The sequence below is a fragment of the Oncorhynchus mykiss genome, chromosome 7 (assembly GCF_013265735.2).
Source record: "Oncorhynchus mykiss isolate Arlee chromosome 7, USDA_OmykA_1.1, whole genome shotgun sequence".
NCBI classification, from domain to species: Eukaryota; Metazoa; Chordata; class Actinopteri; order Salmoniformes; family Salmonidae; genus Oncorhynchus; species Oncorhynchus mykiss.
In genome coordinates, this window is record NC_048571.1 from 44,554,047 (window position 1) to 44,577,060 (window position 23,014).

The 23,014-nt window shown below is 41.9% G+C and overlaps 1 protein-coding gene across 1 annotated transcript; it reads left to right on the plus strand.

Moving 5' to 3' along the window:
* Nucleotides 1-972: 972 nt before the first annotated feature.
* Nucleotides 973-22,786, plus strand: LOC110527850 (myb-related protein B). The gene is made up of 15 exons (XM_021609411.2): nucleotides 973-1,206; nucleotides 1,738-1,834; nucleotides 1,938-2,009; nucleotides 2,157-2,249; nucleotides 8,794-9,014; nucleotides 12,059-12,203; nucleotides 13,912-13,965; nucleotides 14,208-14,414; nucleotides 15,791-16,063; nucleotides 19,611-19,783; nucleotides 19,905-20,004; nucleotides 20,112-20,219; nucleotides 20,341-20,457; nucleotides 20,537-20,668; nucleotides 20,767-22,786. Exons 1-15 carry the CDS (start codon nucleotides 1,187-1,189, stop codon nucleotides 20,893-20,895), a joined length of 1,941 nt encoding a protein of 646 aa, XP_021465086.1. The 5' UTR covers nucleotides 973-1,186; the 3' UTR covers nucleotides 20,896-22,786.
* Nucleotides 22,787-23,014: the final 228 nt, after the last annotated feature.

Consider the following 23,014-nt stretch of genomic DNA (forward strand, 5'->3'; position numbering starts at 1 on the left):
ATGAGACCATAGGGCCTCATTTACGCCTTATCCGACTGATGTCATAGAGAGAGAGAGAGGTGAAGTTAAACTAGCCGGGTTAATTGGAAATGGTAGATTGATAATACTTTGTGGTAGCCAGGCTCAGCAAGGGAAAATTCTGCACATGTTAAAGGTTCATGGGAAGAAGATTAAAAGCCATGTCCCTGGTGCTTATGCTAGATTGAGGGGAGTCAACACTGGGGTCCGATATCTAATACCACAGATGACATTGAAGAAAATGTGAATGGAGGCAGAGTGATTGAGGCCAAAAGTTTGATCAGTAGGATAGAGGCGCAAAGAAGTGAAAGCTTATCAGTGATACTGAGGTTTGAGAATGTTTTGCTGGGAAAAGTACAGATATTGAATCTATGGAATCCTGTTAGAGAATTTGTTCTATATGCCCTGTGGTGTTTTAAATGCCAGAAGAATGGGACTTTTAGCTGCTGTAAAGGAAAGAAAAGTTGTGCCAAGTGTGGAGGGGAACATGATTACAGTGAATGTGGAAGCAATGTGAAGGTTAATTTGCTGTAATTGTGGGGGAGAACACAGTGCAGTATTTGGTGGATGCCAGGTGCATAGAGAGGCTTAGAGAAAATGGAACAGTCGTGATGTATCATATTTTGAGGCTGTAAGACGATTTGATTTGATACAGCCTGGATTTGAACCAGGATGTCTGTAGTGACGCTCCAAGCACTGATATGCAGTGCCTTTGACCACTGCGCCACTCAGGAGAGGTGAATTCCAGCTTTCCAACGGTGCAGATTTATTTAGGCTCCCCAGTGCTGATGGAAAGGCAACAACGTAGAAGTAAGTAGGGATTTATTTGGCTGAGATGATTATTTTCACGGTAGTACAGAATTGGGCATATCATTATTGATCGTACATTCCAATACAGTAGGTGGCGGCATGCACTTCAAACGTTTGTTTGCGGACCGCCATGATATCAAAGAAGAAGAAGTAAAAAGAAGCGCGCGAGATAGAAACTGGAGCGCGGACTAACGTCAGCGTACCCAGCCCTCCGACAAAACCGAGTTTCATGGACTATATACTACAAAAAAACACAGATTTGCTCGTGGTATATAGTTTGGGAATCTATGCACGACGTGGTTGACAAAAATATACAATTGTATTTTAGCTAAGGGCTTTGGTGGTAAAACGAAGTTAAATGTCCTGGTGGTTGCGCGGGTAAGTAATCTGATTCTAACTTTGTTAAGGTTACAGCAGCTGTTGGACAAATATCAATGTCGACTCCACTTCCTATGTTTTCAATAGGACAGGGGTCAATGCACCATTTATCATTTCTGAGATTACTGGATGTCCTTGATTATTTTTGCGCGTTTACGTGATTTTAATGCGCTTTTGTAACCCTACCAGGGGTGATGTCAGATGTTTTGAACGTTAGCTAGCCAAATGTCATGAAACAAATGTATCCAAGGAATTTTCTAATACATACCGGTTTAATCGGAAAGCTCGAAATGTCGGCCACAAACGTTAGTTAACTGAATATAGCTATGTAGCTAGTGAATCAAAAATGCATTGTGTGACAATTTAAGTTTGCGACCCACCCATGTCAGCTACTTTGCAGGGAATAGAATGCATGCATACTAGATTTGGGGGCTGGTCAGTTTCTGTTAAAGAAAGAATGCTCTAGATAATCTCTGCAATCTCTGCATTGATCTCTACCACACCCAGTTGACTGGTTGCTTGTCTTTTCAGAGAGGATGGGGAGGAGGCTATGTATCAGGACACCGACTCTGATGTGGCTGAACAGAGAGACTCTGGAAAGGTCAAAGTGAAATGGACACAAGAGGAGGTGAGTTCATTTATAGATCAGGGGGACATGGTTGGTTATTTGCAGCAAGTGAGGATGAGTTGGCTACTTTGCTCTTCATAAAATGGCTGTCCTTTATTCTCAGGATGACAATCTGAAAGCATTGGTCCAAAGCCTGGGACCAAATGACTGGAAACACATAGCCAGTTTTTTACTGGTGAGTTATATTGAGAGATTACAGTATATATTCTGTAATATCTAGTTGACAATGCAAATAATACAAAAGACTCCAATTTGCTGTCTGAAGGGTTGTGTGGTTTCTATTGCATGAAATCATTAACTGTATGGTAACCCTTCTGCACAGAATCGCTCAGAACATCAGTGCCAGCACCGGTGGTTGAAGGTTCTGGATCCAGATCTGGTTAAAGGGCCCTGGACCAAAGAAGAGGACGAGAAGGTAAGTGGTGTGATGGCGACCATTCTACAATCACAGGGTTCACACAAGGTGCTTAAAGTACTTGAATTTGGCACTCTGAAATTCAAGTACAGGAATACTTTGAAAATCTGACATTTTCTCAAATTAAAATAAGAGAACAGATGTTTATGAAAAAATGGATTTGTCTTTATTTTTCAAGCAGACTACCCAGTTTTATTTCCTCATGTGTTTTGTGCTCTGGTTGCCAGGCTAGCTTGATCATTCCACCCACACTGCCACTCAGCCAGGCAGGTACAGAACTGACTGATTAGGCGCCACCAAAGGTCACATCGATAGCTAAAATGTCAGGTAAATGTAGATTCAATCCTGCCTTTTGTGCGTATGGAGAATTTCTAGGATCTTTTATTTCAGCTCATGAAACATGGGACCAAAACTTTTATTTATTTAAAAAATATATATATGTTTAACCTTTATTTAACCAGGTAGGTCAGTTGAGAACATGTTTTCATTTACAACTGCGACCTGGCCAAGATAAAGCAAAGCAGTGCGACACAAACAACAACACAGAGTTACACATGGAAAAAACAAACATACAGTCAATAACACAATAGAAAATATATATATATACAGTGTGTGCAAATGAGGTAAGATAAGGGAGGTAAGGCAATAAATAGGCCATGGTGGCGAAGTAATTACAATTTAGCAATTAACACTGGAGTGATAGATGTGCAGAAGATGAATGTGCAAGTAGATACTAGGGTGCAAAGGAGAGAAAAAAACAATATGGGGATGAGGTAGTTGGATGGGCTATGTACAGGTGCAATGATCTGTGAGCTGCTCTGACAGCTAATGCTTAAAGTTAGTGAGGGATATATGAGTCTCCAGCTTCAGTGATTTTTGAAATTCGCTCCAGTCATTGGCAGCAGAGAACAGGAAGGAAAGGCGGGGCAGTCATTTGAGAATTTATATTTTTGTTCATTATAGTTTACCCACCTTTTTTTTTTACCACTACATCACTGGACCCAACCACCCCACATTGTGTAAGGTGCAAAAAATGCGTCAGACTTTGACATTGCGAGCGTGGGTGAATCGGCCCTGAAGAGCGACATGAAGGGACAACGCTGCGTCCTGCGCTGGTGCCAGTTCTACATTGTGGCTTTTTCTCTGCAACAAACTCCAGAGCTTTGTTTACCAATCGCCTCATTCACAGGAGCGCCTGGCTGCTGCTTTATCAAGCGGTGTCCGTTTTCCTCACACAGCCCACCCGGCCCTTCTCCCGACCGGCGACACTAAAGGTGCCAGTCGGAAGGAAGCTAGTTGCTTTTTCATAGCTATTAAGTAGTAGAAACCCAAATACCCAACAAAAATACAATACAGTCATTAAGCTGGAATTGTGTAGTAATGCGAATAGGAAATGTGTGTTCACCAGTAGGCCCCAAAACTGTGCTGATCACTACTCAAATTACAACATCATCAGTACTGACTTACTATTCATGTATGTAGTGAAATTATTGAGTAGATCTTGTAAAGTAGTGATGTAATTAGATTTTTTTTCATGTGGCTGTAATGATATACTGCCATCAGGTGGCGACAAAAAACAATTGCATTATAGGAACTATTACAACTTGATGGTCCTTGAAAATATATATTTGTGCTTGAAAAGTACATGAATGTTCTTGAATTTTACTTGGCACTGTCTGTACGAACCTTGCAATCAGTTCAGATAATAAGATGGCGCCGGAGAACAAGGCAGACGTTTTACGTATTCCTAACCAATTGTGTTATTTTGTTTGTTTGTTTGTGTTGTTTGTAACTTATTTTGTACATAATGTTACTGCTACTGTCTCTTATGACCAAAAAGAACTGCTGGACTTCAGAACTGCGATTGCTCACCATGTAATTGGCAGAATCCTTTAACGAGCCTGACGTGAATGATATACTGCTTTCCCGGGAACAGGCCCAGATCCCCGTCATTTGTGTGAAAAGAAGGCGGAGAAAAAGGGGCCGGAGGGCGGGCTGCCTTCGTAGGCGATCGAATAAACCTCCACTTCCTTCCATTCTGCTAGCAAATGTGCAATCTTTGGAAAATCAAATCGATGACCTATGCGGAAGATTAAACTACCAACGGGACATTCAAAACTGTAATAGCTTATGCGTCACGGAGTTGTGGCTGAACGGCATTATCAACATGCAGCCGTCTGGTTATACGCTGTATCGGCAGGAAAGAACAGCGGCGTCTGGTAAGACAAGGGGTGACAGACTATGTATTTTTGTAAATAACAGCTAAGGAAGTCTCTATGGAAGTCTCAAGGTTTTGCTTGCCTGAGGTAGAGTATCTCATGTTAAGCTGTAGACCACACTATCTACCTAGAGAGTTTTCATCTGTAGTTTTCGTAGCTGTTTACATACCACAGACTGATGCTGGCACTAAGACTGCACTGAATGAGCTCTATTCCGCCATAAGCAAACAGGAAAACGCTCACCCAGAGGCGGCACTCCTAGTTGCTGGGGACTTTAATGCAGGTAAACTTAAATGTGCAACCAAAGGGGGAAAAAAACCTCTGGCCCACCTTTACCCCACACACAGAGACTCATACAAAGCTCTCGCTTGCCCTCCATTTGGCGAATCTGACCATATTTCTATCCTCCTGATTCCTGCTTACAAGCAAAAATTTAAGCAGGAAGCACCAGTGACTCGATCAATAAAAAAGTGGTCAGGTGAAGCAGATGCTAAGCTTCAGGACAGTTTTGCTAGCACAGACTGGAATATGTTCCTGGATTCCTCCGATAGCATTGAGGAGTACACCACATCAGTCTTTGGATTCATCAGTAAGTGCATCGATGACGTGGTCCCCACAGTGACCCTATGTACATACCCCAACCAGAAGCCATGGATTACAGGCAACAACCACACTGAGCTAAAGGGTAGAGCTGCCGATTTCAAGGAGCGGGACTCTAACCTGGAAGAAATCCCGCTATGCCCTCCGACGAACCAATACAGGACTAAGATCGAATCATAACACACCAGCTCTGACGCTCGTCGGATGTGGCAGGACTTGCAAACCATTACAGACTACAAAGGGAGCAGAGCCGAGAGCTGCCCAGTGACACGAGCCTACCAGACGAGCTCAACTACTTCTATGCTCGTTTCGAGGCAAATGACACTGAAACATGCATGAGAGCACCAGCTGTTCCGGAAGACTGTGCGATCACGCTCTCCACAGCCGATGTGAGGAAGACCTTAAAACAGGTCAACACTCACAAGGCCGCTGGGCCAGACGGATTACCCGGATGTGTACTACGAGTATGCCCTGACCAACTGGCAAGTGTCTTCACTGACATTTTCAATCTCTCCCTTTCTGAGTCTGTAATACTAACATGTTTAAAACAGACCACCATAGTGCCTGTGCCCAAGAACACTAAGGTAACCTGCCTAAATGACTACCAACCCGTAGTACTCACGTCTGTAGCCATGAAGTGCTTTGAAAGGCTGGTCATGGCTCACATCAACACCATTATCCCAGAAACCCTAGACCTACTCCAATTTGCATACTGCCTTATCAGATCCACAGATGATGCAATCTCTATTGCACTCCACACTGTCTTTTCCTACCTGGACAAAAGGAACACCTATGTGAGAAGGCTATTCACTGACTACAGCTCAGCGTTCAACTCCATAGTGCCCTCCAAAGCTCATCAATAAGCTAAGGACCCTGGGACTAAACATTTCCCTCTGCAACTGGATCCTGGACTTCCTGACGGGCTGCCCCCAGGTGGTAAGGGTAGTTAACAAAACATCCTCCATGCTGATCCTCAACACGGGCCCCTCAGGGGTGCGTGCTCAGTCCCCTCCTGTACTCCCTGTTCACGCATGACTGCATGACTCCAACACCATCATTAAGTTTGCAGATGACACAATAGTGGTAGGCCTGATCACCAACAACAATGAGACAGCCTTTAGGGAGGAGGTAAGTGCCAGTGGCTGTGTGGTGCCAGGACAACAACCTCTCCCTCAATGTGATCAAGACAATGGAGGTGATTGTGGACTACAGGAGAAGAGAACCGAGCACGCCCTCATTCTCATCGACAGGGCTGCAGTGCAGCAGGTTGAGAGCTTCAAGTTCCTTGACGTCCACATCAACAACTAACTAACGTGGTCCAAGCACACCAAGACAGTTGTGAAGAGGGCACGACAAAACCTATTCCCTCTCAAGAGACTGAAAAGATTTGGCATGGGTCCTCAGATCCTCAGAAGGTTCTACAGCTGCACCATCGAGAGCATTCTGACCAGTTGCATCACTGTCTGGTTTGGCAACTGCTCGGCCTCTAACTTCAAGGCACTACAGAGTAGAGGTTGACCGATTTATGATTTTTCAACGCCGATAGCGATAGATTTATTGGAGGACCAAAAAAAGCCGATACGATTTAATCAGCTGATTTATTTATATATTTGTAATAAGGAGAATTACAACAATACTTAATGAACACTTATTTTAACGTAATATAATAAATAATATCAATTTAGTCTCAAATAAATAATGAAATATGTTCAATTTGATTTATATAATGCAAAAACACCGTGTTGGGGAAGAAAGTATGTGCCATGTAAAAAAGCTAACGTTTAAGTTCCTTGCTCAGAGTATGAGAACATATGAAAGCAGGGGGTTCATTTTAACATGAGTTTTCAGTATTCCCAGTTAAACAGTTTTAGGTTGTAGTTATTATAGGAATTATAGGACTATTTCTCTCTCTACCATTTGTATTTCATATACCTTTTGACTATTGGATGTTCTTATAGGCACAATAGTATTGCCAGCCTAATCTCGGGAGTTGATAGGCTTGAAGTCATATACGGCGCAATGCTTGAAGCACAGCGAAGAGCTGCTGGCAAACGCAGGAAAGTGCTGTTTGAATGAATGCTTACGAGCCTGCTGCTGCCTACCACCGCTCAGTCAGACTGCTCTATCAAATATCAAATAGACGTAATTATAATAAATACACAGAAATACGAGACTTAGGTCATTAATATGGTCAAATCCGGAAACTATAATTTCGAAAACAAAACCTTTTATTCTTTCAGTGAAATACAGAACCGTTCCGTATTTATATAACGGGTGATGCCGTTACATTGCACAACCTTCAATGTTATGTCATAATTATGTAAAATTCTGTCAAATTAATTATGGTCTTCGTTAAAAATAAATGGTCTTCACACAGTTCGCAACGAGCCAGGCGGCCCAAACTGCTGCATATACCCTGACTCTGCTTGCACAGAACACAAGAGAAGTGACACAATTTCCCTAGTTAAAATAAATTCATGTTAGCAGGCAATATTAACTAAATATGCAGGTTTTAAAAAATATATATACTTGTGTATTGATTTTAAGAAAGGCATTGATGTTTATGGTTAGGTACACATTGGTGCAACGACAGTGCTTTTTTCACGAATGAGCTTGTTAAATCATCACCCGTTTGGCAAAGTAGGCTGTGATTCGATGATAAATTAACAGGCACCGCATTGATTATATGCAACGCAGGACAAGCTAGACGAACTAGTAATATCATCAACCATGTGTAGTTATGTTAAGATTGATTGTTTTTTTTTACAAGATAAGTTTAATGCTAGCTAGAAACTTACCTTGGCTCCTTGCTGCACTCACGTAACAGGTGGTCAGACTGCACACAATCTCCCCGTGGAGTGCATTGTAATCGACCATAATCGGCGTCCAAAAATGCCGATTACTGATTGTTATGAAAACTTGAAATCGGCCATTCCGATTAATCGGTCGACCTCTACTACAAAGGGTAGTGCGTACGTCCAAGTCCATCACTGGGATCAAGCTTCCTGCCATCCAGGACCTCTATACCAGGCAGTGTCAGGGGAAGGCCCTAAAAATTGTCAGACTCCAGCCACCCTAGTCATAGATAGCTCTCTCTGCTACCGCATGGCAAGCGGTACCAGAGCGCCAAGTCTAGGTCCAAGAGGCTTCTAAACAGCTTCTACCCCAAGCCATAAGACTCCTGAACATCTAGTCAAATGGCCACCCAGACTATTTTCATTGCCCCCACCCCCCCCCACCCTCCTCTTTTACACCGCTGCTACTCTCTGTTGTTATCATCTATGCGTAGTCACTTTAATAACTGTACCTACATGTATATATTACCTCAACAAAACCCCCGCACATTGACTCTGTACCGGTAGCCCCCTGTATATAGTCTCGCTATTGTTATTTTACTGCTGCTCTTTAATTACTTGTTACTTTTATCTCTTATTCATATTTTTTTTAACTGCATTGTTGGTTATGTGCTCGTAAGTAAGCATTTCACTGTAAGGTCTACCTGTTGTATTCGGCGCGTGTGACTAATAAAATTTGAGTTCTACTAGACTTCTTTGTGACAGCAAAGTTGAGTTCTATCAACAGTCGTCCAGTCAGATCTCAGAATCATGTCTGTTGTACAACAAGAGGGTAATATACCTTCCACTGGCTGCTTTGACTCCTGTCTTATACTGCAGACATGGAGCCACATTTCCAGACAAACTTCAACCCTGCATTCCTCTCCACAGGTGATACAACTGGTGAAAAGGTATGGCAACAAGCAATGGGCCATAGTGGCTAAGCACCTGAAGGGCCGTGTGGGGAAGCAGTGCAGGGAACGCTGGCACAACCACCTCAACCCGGATGTGAAGAAGTCGTCCTGGACAAAAGAGGAAGACCTCGTTATTTACAAGGCCCACTGCATGCTGGGAAACCGCTGGGCTGAGATTGCCAAGCTGCTCCCCGGAAGGTAGCTATCTTGACTGGTACTCCAGCTAAGAGAATCCCTCTACCATGTCTGTGCTGAAATGTCAGGATCACTCTGAACATAATTTGTGGTGATTGCAATTTTTTAGTATTTTTTAAATGTATTTCACCTTTATTTAACCAGGTAGGCTAGTTGAGAACAAGTTCTCATTTACAACTGCGACCTGGCCAAGATGAAGCACAGCAGTGTGAACAGACAGCAACACAGTTACACATGGAGTAAACAATAAAAAAGTCAATAACACAGTAGATAAAAAGAAAAAAAAGGAGTCTATATACATTGTGTGCAAAAGGCATGAGGAGGTAGGCGAATAATTACAATTTTAGCAGATTAACACTGGAGTGATAAATGATCAGATGGTCATGTGCAGGTAGAGATACTGGTGTGGACAAGAGCAGAAAAGTACATAAATAAAAACCGTATGGGGATGCGGTAGGTAAAATTGGGTGGGCTATTTACCGATAGACTATGTACAGCTGCAGTGATCGGTTAGCTGCTCAGATAGCAGATGTTTAAAGTTGGTGAGGGAGATAAGTCTCCAACTTCAACGATTTTTGCAATTCGTTCCAGTCACAGGCAGCAGAGAACTGGAACGAAAGGCGGCCAAATGAGGTGTTGGCTTTAGGGATGATCAGTGAGATACACCTGCTGGAGCGCGTGCTACGGGTGGGTGTTGCCATCGTGACCAGTGAACTGAGATAAGGTGGAGCTTTACCTAGCATGGACTTGTAGTTGACCTGGAGCCAGTGGGTCTGGCGACGAATATGTAGCGAGGGCCAGCCGACTAGAGCATACAGGTCGCAGTGGTGGGTGGTATAAGGTGCTTTAGTAACAAAGCGGATGGCACTGTGATAAACTGCATCCAGTTTGCTGAGTAGAGTATTGGAAGCCATTTTGTAGATGACATCGCCGAAGTCGAGGATCGTTTGGATAGTCAGTTTTACTAGGGTAAGTTTGGCGGCGGGAGTGAAGGAGGCTTTGTTGCGAAATAGAAAGCCGATTCTAGATTTTATTTTAGATTGGAGATGTTTGATATGAGTCTGGAAGGAGAGTTTACAGTCTAGACAAACACCTAGGTACTTATAGATGTCCACATATTCTAGGTCGGAACCATCCAGGGTGGTGATGCTAGTCGGGCGTGCGGGTGCAGGCAGCGAACGGTTGAAAAGCATGCATTTGGTTTTTACTAGCGTTTAAGAGCAGTTGGAGGCCCCGGATGGAGTGTTGTATGGCGTTGAAGCTTGTTTGGAGGTTAGATAGCACAGTGTCCAAGGAAAGGCCGGAAGTATACAGAATGGTGTCGTCTGCGTAGAGGTGGATCAGGGAATCGCCCGCAGCAAGAGCAACATCATTGACATATACAGAGAAAAGAGTCGGCCCGAGAATTAAACCCTGTGGCACCCCCATAGAGACTGCCAGAGGACCGGACAACATGCCCTTCGATTTGACACACTGAACTCTATCTGCAAAGTAGTTGGTGAACCAGGCAAGGCAGTCATTTGAAAAACCTAGGCTACTGAGTCTGCCGAATATGGTGATTGACAGAGTTGGTCAGGTCGATGAAGACGGCTGCACAGTACTGTCTTTTATCGATGGCGGTTATGATATCGTTTAGTACCTTGAGCGTGGCTGACGTGCACCAGCTCGGAAACCAGATTGCACAGCGGAGAAGGTACGGTGGAATTCGAGATGGTCTGTGATCTGTTTGTTGACTTGGCTTTCGAAGACCTTAGATAGGCAGGGCAGTATGGATATAGGTCTGTAACAGTTTGGGTCCAGGGTGTCTCCCCCTTTGAAGAGGGGGATGACCACGGCAGCTTTCCAGTCCTTGGGGATCTCAGACGATATGAGAGGTTGAACAGGCTGGTAATAGGGGTTGCGACAATGGTGGCGGATAGTTTCAGAAATAGAGGGTCCAGATTGTCAAGCCCAGCTGATTTGTATGGGTCCAGGTTTTGCAGCTCTTTCAGAACATCTGCTGTCTGGATTTGGGTAAAGGAGAAGCTGGGGAGGCTTGGGCGAGTAGCTGCGGGGGGTGGAGCTGTTGGCCGAGGTTGGAGTAGCCAGGAGGAAGGCATGGCCAGCCGTTGAGAAATGTTTGAAGTTTTCGATTATCATGGATTTATCAGTGGTGACCGTGTTACCTAGCCTCAGTGCAGTGGGCAGCTGGGAGGAGGTGCTCTTGTTCTTCATGGACTTTACAGTGTCCCAGAACTTTTTGGAGTTAGAGCTACAGGATGCAAATTTCTGCTTGAAAAAGCTGGCCTTTGCTTTCCTGGCTGCGTGTATTGGTTCCTGACTTCCCTGAACTGTTGCATATTGTGGGGACTATTAGTTGCTATTCGAATAGTCGATGCTATTCGATGCTATTGCAGTCCGCCACAGAATGTTTTTGTGCTGGTCGAGGGCAGTCAGGTCTGGAGTGAACCAAGGGCTATATCTGTTCATAGTTCTGCATTTTTTTGAACGGAGCATGCTTATCTAAGATGGTGAGGAAGTTACTTTTAAAGAATGACCAGGCATCCTCAACTGACGGGATGAGGTCAATATCTTTCCAGGATACCCGGGCCAGGTTTATTAGAAAGGCCTGCTCGCAGAAGTGTTTTAGGGAGAGTTTGACAGTGATTAGGGGTGGTCGTTTGACTGCGGACCCGTAGCGGATACAGGCAATGAGGCAGTGATCACTGAGATCCTGATTGAAGACAGCGGAGGTGTATTTGGAGGGCCAGTTGGTCAGGATAAGGTCTATGAGGGTGCCCTTGTTTACAGATTTAGGGTTGTACCTGGTGGGTTCCTTGATGATTTGTGTGAGATTGAGGGCATCTAGCTTAGATTGTAGGACTGCTGGGGTGTTAAGCATATCCCAGTTTAGGTCACCTAACAGAACAAACTGAAGCTAGATGGGGTGTGATCAATTTGAATGGATTGGTGACATTTAGGAACAGCATTTTGTTCCACATCATTAGTTCACCTTCGTACTCCACATCTTCATTACTACAACATTATGTTCAAATGTGCCCTTCCAGGACAGATAATGCTGTGAAGAACCGCTGGAACTCAACCATCAAGCGTAGGGTTGAGATGGGCTTCTTTAGTGGGGTGGATCCTACTCTGAAGCATCATCAGGTGGAAGCCGAGGAGGGCATGGCCCACCACAGTAAAGATCAGCAGGTACAATTGAAGTCGGAAGTTTACATACACTTAGGTTGGAGTCATTAAAACTTGTTTTTCAACCACTCCACAAATTTCTTGTTAACAAACTATAGTTTTGGCAAGTCGGTTAGGACATCTACTTTGTGCATGACACAAGTAATTTTTACAACAATTGTTTACAGACAGATTATTTCACTTTAAATTCACTGTGTTACAATTCCAGTGGGTCAGAAGTTTACGTACACTAAGTTGACTGTGCCTTTAAACAGTTGGAAAATTCCAGAAAAGATGTCATGGCTTTAAAAAGCTTCTGATTGACTCAAATGATGTCAATTAGCCTATTGGAGGTGTACCTGTGAATGTATTTCAAGGCCTACCTTCAAACTCGGTGCCTCTTTGCTTGACATCATGGGACAATCAAAAGAAATCAGCCTAGACCTCAGAAAAAAGACCTCTACAAGTCTGGTTGATCCTTGGGAGCAATTTCCAAACGCCTGAAGGTACCACGTTCATCTGTACAAACAATAGTACGCAAGTATAAACACCATCTGACCACGCAGCGGTCATACCACTCAGGAAGGAGACTCGTTCTGTCTCCTAGAGATGAACGACTTTGGTGCAAAAAGTGCAAATCAATCCCAGAACAACAGCAAAGGACCTTGTGAAGATGCCGGAGGAAACGGGTACAAAAGTACCGTATCTATATCCACAGTAAAACAAGTCCTATATCGACATAACCTGAAAGGCCTCTCAGCAAGGAAGAAGCCACTGCTCCAAAATTGTCATAAAAAGTCAGACTACGGTTTGCATCTGCACATGGGGACAAAGATCGTACTTTTTGGAGAAATGTCCTCTGGTCTGATGAAACAAAAATATAACTATTTGGCCATAATGACCATCGTTATGTTTGGAGGAAAAAGGGGGAGGCTTGCAAGCTGAAGAACACAATCCAAACCGTGAAGCACGGGGGTGGCGGCAGCATGTTGTGGGGGTGCTTTGCTGCTGGAGTGTCTGGTGCACTTCAAAATAGATGGCATCATGAGGGAGGAAAACTATGTGGATATATTGAAGCAACATTTTTCAAGACATCAGTCAAGAAGTTAAAGCTTGGTCGCAAATGGGTCTTCCAAATGAACAATGACCCCAAGCATACTTCCAAAGTTGTGGCAAATTGCTTAAGGACAACAAAGTCAAGGTATTGGAGTGGCCATCACAAAGCCCTGACCTCAATCATATAGAAAATTTGTAGGCAGAACTGAAAAAGCGTGTGCGAGCAAAGAGGCCTACAAACCTGACGCAATATCAGGAGGAATGGGACAAAATTCACCCAACATATTGTGGGAAGCTTGTGGAAGGCTACCTGAAACGTTTGACACAAGTTAAACAATTTATAGGCAATGCTACCAAATACTAATTGAGTGTATGTAAACTTCTGACTCACTGGGAATGTGATGAAATAAATAATAGCTGAAATAATTAATTCTCACTGCTGTTATTCTAACATTTAACATTCTTAAAATAAAGTGGTGATCCTAACTTACCTAAAACAGGGATGTTTTTTACTAGGATTAAATGTCAGGAATTGTGAAAAACTGACTAAATGTATTTATCTTCTGACTTAAACTGTAGGTTCCGCTTGACATCAGTTTGACATCTGTGACATCTCTGCACTGTAATCGTTATTTGAATGTTGTGCTGTGAAACATCATTTGTTATGTTTCTACAGATGGACTATGATGGTTCTATGGAGAGGGATTCAGACCAAGACACTACACTGCTGGTAAGAATTCAAACACTGGATGCCGGCTATCTTCTATGTGGGGGTAAAAGGCAGATAAACTGTAGTGTTTTGTGTGACAAATATATAGTGTAGTAGATACAGAGCGTGTTAAAATATCACCAACCTATGCTGTTTTTCAAGGTAGAACACATTGTTCCGGTAGCTGTTTTTGTTCATTCATATCCAGTTCGTCTTTACTTCTCTCTCTCATGCTGATTTTCAAGCTTATGTCGCCCGTACAGGAGAATACCATTACATCCACTGTGAGAGGCGAACCAAGGGAAGCAGGCTCCCACAAGGCTGTCTCTCCTCAACAGTCAAAGACACCCAAAAGTGAGCCAGACACCCCAGGACGTGAGCTGAATACCAATAGCTGGGTGGTGGACAGCTCAGGCTTCCTCTCTCCCAACGGCTCAAGCTTAAAGGAGGTGATGGATATGGTGGATGGGGTAAGAGTTCTGGATGGGTTGTAATACCTCAGTCTTCTTAGTTTCACAACGTTAATCTTGTACTTTGCATAAATCACCGAAGAAGTCATATTTGTACAGATACAGTGGAGTAGAAAAGTATTTAGTCAGCCACCAATTGTGCAAGTTCTCCCACTTAAAAAGATGAGGCCTGTAATTTTCATCATAGGTACACTTCAACTATGACAGGCAAAATTAGAAAAAAAATCCAGAAAATAACATTGTAGGATTTTTTATGAATTTATTTGCAAATTATGGTGGAAAATAAATATTTGGTCACCTACAAACAAGCAAGATTTCTGGCTCTCACAGACCTGTAACTTCTTCTTTAAGAGGCTCCTCTGTCCTCCACTCGTTACCTGTACTAATGGCACCTGTTTGAACTTGTTATCAGTATAAAAGACTCCTGTCCACAACCTCAGAAACAGTCACACTCCAAACTCCACTATGGCCAAGACCAAAGAGCTGTCAAAGGACACCAGAAACAAAATTGTAGACCTGCACCAGGCTGGGAAGACTGAATCTGCAATAGGTAAGCAGCTTGGTTTGAAGAAATCAACTGTGGGAGCAATTATTAGGAAATTGAAGACATACAAGACCACTGATAATCACCCTCGATCTGGGGCTCCACGCAAGATCTCACCCTGTGGGGTGAAAATGATCACAAGGGAGGACCTGCAGAGAGCTGGGACCAAAGTAACAAAGCCTACCATCAGCAAGGGCATTGAAGATGAAACGTGTCTGGGTCTTTCAGCATGACAATGATCCCAAACACACCGCCCGGGCAACGAAGGAGTGGCTTCGTAAGAAGCATTTCAAGGTCCTGGAGTGGCCTAGCCAGTCTCCAGATCTCAACCCCATAGAAAATCTTTGGAGGGAGTTGAAAGTCCGTGTTGCCCAGCAACAGCCCCAAAACATCACTGCTCTAGAGGAGATCTGCATGGAGGAATGGGCCAAAATACCAGCAACAGTGTGTGAAAACCTTGTGAAGACTTACAGAAAACGTTTGACCTCTGTCATTGCCAACAAAGGGTATATAACAAAGTATTGAGAAACTTTTGTTATTGACCAAATACTTATTTTCCACCATAATTTGCAAATAATTTCATAAAAAATCCTACAATGTGATTTTCTGATTTTTTTTTTTCTTCTCATTTTGTCTGTCATAGTTGAAGTGTACCTATGATGAAAATTACAGTCCTCTCATCTTTTTAAGTGGGAGAACTTGCACATTTGGTTGCTGACTAAATACTTTTTTGCCCCACTGTATGTAAAACAAGATGTAGAGTATGACTAGATTTGGGGCAGACCTAGCTTGGGACATGATATTTCATTAACTGTTTCTTGCCCTCCACCAGGACCTAGATGGATGGTGCAACATGTCTGTATTTGATCTGCCAGAGGAGAGCCAGAGCCCAAAGCGGACCCAGTTCCGTCTGGAGGGCAGCACCCTGCAGGAGCTGAGCAAGGGCAACCGGGGAGAGCTGATCCCCATCTCCCCTGGAGGAATCACTCCACCCTCCATACTGACCCGCCGCAGCCGCCGTCGCATCGCTCTGTCTCCTGACTCCAACTATTCCAGGTCCCCCAAGAGCACCCCGGTCAAGGTCCTGCCCTTCTCTCCGTCACAGGTAATCGCTCGACCACCATGACCTAACACAGTGAGATGACTCATCAGTGCCTTTTACTTTGTACAGAATTATGTGTGTATGTATATATATTTATCTCACACACACACACTACCATTCAAAAGTTTGGGGTCACTTAGAAATATCCCTGTTTTTGAAAGAAAAGCACATTTTTGTTCATTTTTAAAATAACATCAGATTGATCAGAAATACAGTGTTAATATTAATGACTATTGTAGCAGGAAATGGCTGATTTAAAAAATAAATGTAAATGGAATATCTACATAGACGTACAGAGGCCCATTATCATCAACCATCACTCCTGTGTTCCAATGGCGCGTTGTTAGCTAATCCAAGTTTGTCATTTTAAAAGGCTAATTGATAATTTAAAAAACCTTCTGCAATTGTTAGCACAACTGAAAACTGTTTCTCTGATTTAAAGAAGCAATAAAACTGGCCTTTAGACTAGTTGAGTATCTGGAGCATCAGCATTTGTGGGTTCGAAATGACCGTTTTCAAGTTTTCATAACAATTGGAAATCGGTATTAAAAAAAATAATAATAAAAAAATATATATATATATATTATATAAATAAATAATAATAAAAAATATTTTTTACATTTTTTTTTACACCTTTATTTAACTAGGCAAGTCAGTTAAGAACACATTCTTATTTTCAATGACGGCCTAGGAACGGTGGGTTAACTCCCTTGTTCAGGGGCAGAACGACAGATTTTTACCTTGTCAGCTCAGGGATTCAATCTTGCAACCTTACAGTTAACTAGTCCAGCGCTCTAACCACCTGCTTTACATTGCACTCCACGAGGAGCCTGCCTGTTACGCAAATGCAGTAAGAAACCAAGATAAGTTGCTAGCTAGCATTAAACTTATCTTATAAAAAACAATCAATCAATCATAATCACTAGTTAACTACACATGGTTGATGATATTACTATTTTATCTAGTGTGTACTGCGTTGCATATAATCGATGCCGTGCGCATTCACGAAACAGGACTGTCGTTGCGCCAACGTGTACCTAACCATAAACATCAATGCCTTTCTTAAAATCAATACACAGAAGTATATATTTTTTAAACCGGCATATTTAGTTAATATTGCCTGCTAACATGAATTTCTTTTAACTAGGAAAATTGTCACTTCTCTTGCGTTCATTGCACGCAGAGTCAGGGTATATGCAACAGTTTGGGCCGCCTGGCTCGTTGCGTACTAATTTGCCAGAATTTTACTTAATTGACATAACATTGAAGGTTGTGCAATGTAACAGGAATATTTAGACTTATGGATGCCACCTGTTAGATAAAATACGGAACGGTTCTGTATTTCACTGAAAGAATAAACGTTTTGTTTTCGAGAGGATAGTTTCCGGATTCTACCATATTAATGACCTAAGGCTCGTATTTCTGTGTGTTATTATGTTATAATTAACTCTATGATTTGATAGAGCAGTCTGACTGAGCGATGGTAGGCACCAGCAGGCTCGTAAGCATTCATTCAAACAGCACTTTCGTGCGTTTTGCCAGTAGCTCGTCGCTGTGCTTCAAACATTGCGCTGTTTATGACTTCAAGCCTATCAACTCCCGAGATTAGGCTGTTGTAACCGATGTGAAATGGCTAGCTAGTTAGCAGAGTGCGCGCTAATATTGTTTCAAACGTCACTCGCTCTGAGATTTGGAGTAATTGTTCCCCTTGCTCTGCATGGGTAACGCTGCTTCGAGGGTGGCTGTTGTCGATGTGTTCCTGGTTCGAGCCCAGGTAGGAGCGAGGAAAGGGATGGAAGGTATACTGTTACACTGGCAATACTATAGTGCCTATAAGAACATCCAATAGTCAAAAGTATATGAAATACAAATCGTATAGAGAGAAATAGTCCTATAATAACCACAACCTAAAACTTCTTATCTGGGAATATTGAAGACTCATGTTAAAAGGAACCACCAGCTTTCATATGTTCTCATGTTCTGAGCAAGGAACTTAGCTTTCTTACATGGCACATATTGCACTTTTACTTTCTTCTCCAACACTTTGTTTTTGCATTATTTAAACCAAATTGAACATGTTTCATTATTTATTTGAGGCTAAATTGATTTTATTGATGTATTATATTAAGTTAAAATAAGTGTTCATTCGGTATTGTTGTAATTGTCATTATTACAAATAAATATATATATTCTTTGACAATAATTGGTATCGGTGTTGAAAAATCATATTCAGTCGACCTCTAGTTGAGATGTCTGTTACTTGAACTCTGTGAAGCATTTATTTGGGCTGGTAACTTATCCTCTGCAGCAGAGGTAACTCTGGGTCATTCCTGTGGTGGTCCTCATAAGAGTCATGATGGTTTTTGGAACTGCACTTGAGGAAACTTTGAAAGTTCTTCCACATTGCCTGACCTTATGTCTTAAAGTAATGATGCACTGTCGTTTCTCTTTGCTTATTTGAGCTGTTCTTGCCATAATATGGACTTGGTCTTTTACCAAATAGGGCCATCTTCTGTATACCCCCCTACCTTGTCACAACTCAACTGATTGGCTCAAACGCATTAAGGAAAGACATTTCACAAGTTAAGAAGGCACATCTGTTAATTGAAATACATTCCAGGTGACTACCTCATGAAGCTGGTTGAGAGAATGCCAAGAGTGTGCAAAGCTGTCATCAAGGCAAAGTGTGGCTATTTGAAGAATATCAAATACAAAATATATTTTGATTTAAGACTTTTTTGGTTACTACATGATTCCATATGTGTTACTTCATAGTTTTGATGTCTTCACTATTATTCTACAATGTAGAAAATAAAGAAAAACCCTTTTGACCGGCTGTATACAGTACCAGTCAAAAGTTAAGACACACCTACTCATTCCAGTGTTTCTCTTTACTTTTTTCTACATTGTAGAATAATAGTGAAGACATCAACACTATGAAATAACACATATGGAATCATGTAGTAACCAAATCAAAATATATTTTTGATTCTTCTAAGTACCCTTTGTCTTGATGACAGCTTTGCACACTCTTGACACTTTTTTGTTGTTGTTACTACTTGATTTCATGTGCTATTTCATATTTCTGATGTCTTCACTATTATTTGACAATGTAGAACATAGTAAAAATAAAGAAAACCCCCTGAATGAGTAGGTGTCAACTTTTGACTGGTAATGTACAGTGTGTTTTCCCCTAACCCTACCACTCCCCCTAATTGGCGTAAGCTAATTTGGCAACAACACTTAGGCTTCTACTTCCAGTTTATACATGCTATACACATTTTACGTACACACTATGTTTTACATTAGTTGTCTTATGTTGCTTTTAGTCCCGCCCTTCTGCTACCCCCAACCCCTCCCATCTATCTCTGAAGACCATCCAGTTTGGAGTTCCAATTTGCCATATTTTTCAACTGTCACCAATGATGTTGCCAAAAACACATTCTACCAAATGTTATATCCCTCACATTAAATGGCATAATTTTTATTTATATGGTATGATTGCAAATGGATGTCGGGGAGGTCACATTTACTTTGAATATGTTTCCAGTTCCTCAACATGTGGACCAAACAGGACAACTTTGAACTGGAGAATCCATCCCTCACCTCTACCCCAGTCTGTAGTCAGAAGTCCACGGGTACCACACAACTACACCGTGATAAGACTCCACTCACACAGAAGGAAAACTCTGTGTTTGCGTCCAGGCTGTACTCAAACTCGGTGTATGTAATAAGTCGTTATTGACACACACATTTCTTGTATGTAGTAAGTGATTATTAGGATGCAATATGATGACTCTTGTGGCAAAATATAATGTTATTTCATTTTTTTATTTTTGTAAAGGTTCATCACACCCAACCACAAGTCAAATCTTGACAAAACCCCGCGGACTCCAACTCCATTCAAGAATGCCATGGAGAAGTATGGTCCTCTGCAGCCTCTGGTGAGTCCCTCATTCACTACAGATGTCAACGAAAGCAATTGAATTGTCTGTGTGTATAATCTATTCGATATTCCACAGAGAAAGCATGTTCTTTCTTTATGTCTTAGCCTCAGACTCCGAACGAGGAGGACTTGAAAGAAGTCCTCTTGAAAGAGACTGGGATTGAGCTGATCTTGACGGATGAGAGTCCACTTGAGCAAAGACGCAAGCAGGTGGTGAGTGATGAAAGATGGCAGGAGGAAGTTTACACCTAAGAACAACCATTTACTTCAACCAATGCTGCTTCTCAGTTTTAATGAATGGTCTGAATATGTGGTCCATTCCTTTTGGTTCCAGCATCGACCTACAATGAAGAAAGTGCGTAAATCTCTGGCCTTGGATGTCATGGACTGCAAAGAGACGGTCACCTCCAGGCATCAGTCCATTAAGTTTTTGCCCCAACCCTGTCCTAAGGTACATGGACGAAATGGTTATGCTGTAATTGTTTATAGTGTTTTCATTGATTTTGGATGTTGTCTTGTCTTTGTTACAGGCTGAGATGTCTCTCAACTCCTCGTCCTTTTGCATGAAGAGAGAATATAAAGAGGAGAATGTTCTGGATCAGGGCTTCTGTTTAGGACCCAGGGAGAGTTGTGCATATTCCAACCCAGTGCCACCAACCCCAGTAAGTATCATAATGTTATGTCTTGTTATATTTTAGAATATGTATTTCCCTTGTTTGTTTGTATCTGAAGTTATTGATATGCATTGTTGTGTCTTTAGATGTCCCAGGCATGGGAAGCAGTGGTATGTGGACAGACTAAGGACCAACTTATAATGACAGAGAAAGCAAGATGTTACCTCCGCTCACTAAAATCCCACGCTCCCAACCGGGCCCTCATCCTGTCCTGAGCCCTCCCTCACTACCAAGTTCTCATTTATGCCATGTTCACATGCTATCAGAGTTGGGGAAATTCCTATTTGTATCTGGGAAGTTTCACTTAAACAACCCAATGCCAGCAGCATACCACCCTGCATCCCACAGATGGCTTGTATCTGAAGCTAAGCAGAGTTAGTCCTGGTTGGTCCCTGGATGGGAGACCAGATGCTGCTGGAAGTGGTGTTGGACGGCCAGTAGGAGGCACCCTTTTCCAATAACCCAGGGCAGTGCCTGGGGACGTTGCCCTGTGTAGGGTGCCGTCTTTCGGCTGGGAAGTTAAACGGGTGTCCTGACTCTCTGTGGTCACAAAAGATCCCATGGCACTTATCGTAAGAGTAGGGGTGTTACCCCGGTGTCCTGGCTAAATTCCCAATCTGGCCTTCATACCATCATCCCCAGTTTACAATTGACTCATCCATCTCCTCTCCACTGTAACTATTCCCCAGGTCGTTGCTGTAAATGAGAATGTGTTCTCAGTGAACTTACCTGGTAGAATAAGGGTTAATAAACAAGTGAGAAAATGTTGTTGCAGAGTTGTGACGTTTTACCAGTGCCCTTTTACTTTTTCAAACAAAAGATGACATCAGTTTTTGACAACTACAACCTCATCAATATGGAGAATGTAGCTAGTTTGACGATATTGTCAATGCTAAGCAAGCTAGCTGTTTATCAAGATTTGGTTGAAGAATGGTTCTGACCAAAAAGTACATGAATGAAACAAATTCGTATTTCCGTCATCACAACTAAGAAATAGGAAGTTCTGACAAGCACGTGAATGTGGCATAACTCTCTGCTGTGCAGACATTTTCATTGTGTTAAACATGTTTAATGTAACTATTCCTAAGTTTATTGTGTTGGTATTCTTTCATAGCAAGGTTATGTGTTTGTTATAGGTTTCTAAAAGGTTTTGAAAAAATGTTGATGCCGTGCTATGTTGAGCAAGCTCAACTGAGCTGAAGTAGTGGATACTTGTAAATATGGGGGGAAATGTTTATTGTAGGGCAACTTTATCATGTTATTTCAAGTTTTTCCAAATGTAATGTTTGAATCTACACACACCATTTCCTAGTAAGTTTTACCACAGCCCATCAACAATTGAATAATCCACACTTGCATCACGTTTGTCATACTCAAAAGTAATGTAAAGGTCTATCGTCTTCATGTTTTCATTTTGATATCTCAAGTATACATCTATCAGTATTGCGTTTCGGTTGTAACTGTCAATCAATAATGAATGGAAACAAATTGACACAAGTGAACAGAGAGTTGTTGCTGAAATGTTTGTTTCCTATGATCTATTTTTACGTTATGTAGTCTACTAGCCAATCTAAGGTTTATTATAGGCTACTATTTTATTAAGAATAGAATGTGATGTGACTATGAATCATCATACATTCAGGTTGCTCTATTCCCATGTCCAAAGTTGTATAGATTTGATAAGATTATGGTGCTTTGAATTACAGAATGTTTCTGCTGAAAACTGATCATTTTCCGCTTGCAGATACGATGTATGAGTAAATTATCTGCTGACCTCTGTAAAAAAAAATATATATATATATAATACATTTTATGAACAATTTGTTTAAATGCACAGACAATTTTACAATGTGTGATTGAACAAGTAATAAATCTATGATGCCATCTTAAAAGTTGCCTTTTATTGACCTAGTAGGTTGGTGAACTATTGATATTCTGATAAGTAATAGATTGGGACAGATCAGTATTTTGAGAGACTGGTTTGTTTCTTGTTGAGGACCAATGAAAAACGGACACAATGCCCCTTTTTGTTTTCAGGGGCGGACACGGGAGCCCGGTAACTTTTGAAAGGCACTGAAATAAAATGTGAATTTGTATGTAAATGTACAATATTTGCGGATAGTTTATTTTATATTTCAAAACGCAAATTATTCTCGCCCACATTTCAGATGGTCCAACAAACCTCTGGTTCTGATGTCCGAACAAGTTCATTCATTTGCAGGATTTGGTTGTAACCAATTACACGAATAGGGGTAACAACTGTTAGATTGAGCATGGAATAAAACAAAGCATCTGAGATCGGATATGCGATCTAAACATGTTATTTTATTGTAG

What these genes read in the sequence shown, in the direction of transcription:
- LOC110527850 (XM_021609411.2), top strand. Translation starts at nt 1,187, where the DNA reads ATGTCCTGGTGGTTGCGCGG. An exon ending in CCAAAGAAGAGGACGAGAAG is followed by an intron (nt 2,250 to 8,793) that starts GTAAGTGGTGTG and finishes TCCTCTCCACAG; the next exon opens with GTGATACAACTGGTGAAAAG. An exon ending in AGCAAAGACGCAAGCAGGTG is followed by an intron (nt 20,220 to 20,340) that starts GTGAGTGATGAA and finishes TTTTGGTTCCAG; the next exon opens with CATCGACCTACAATGAAGAA.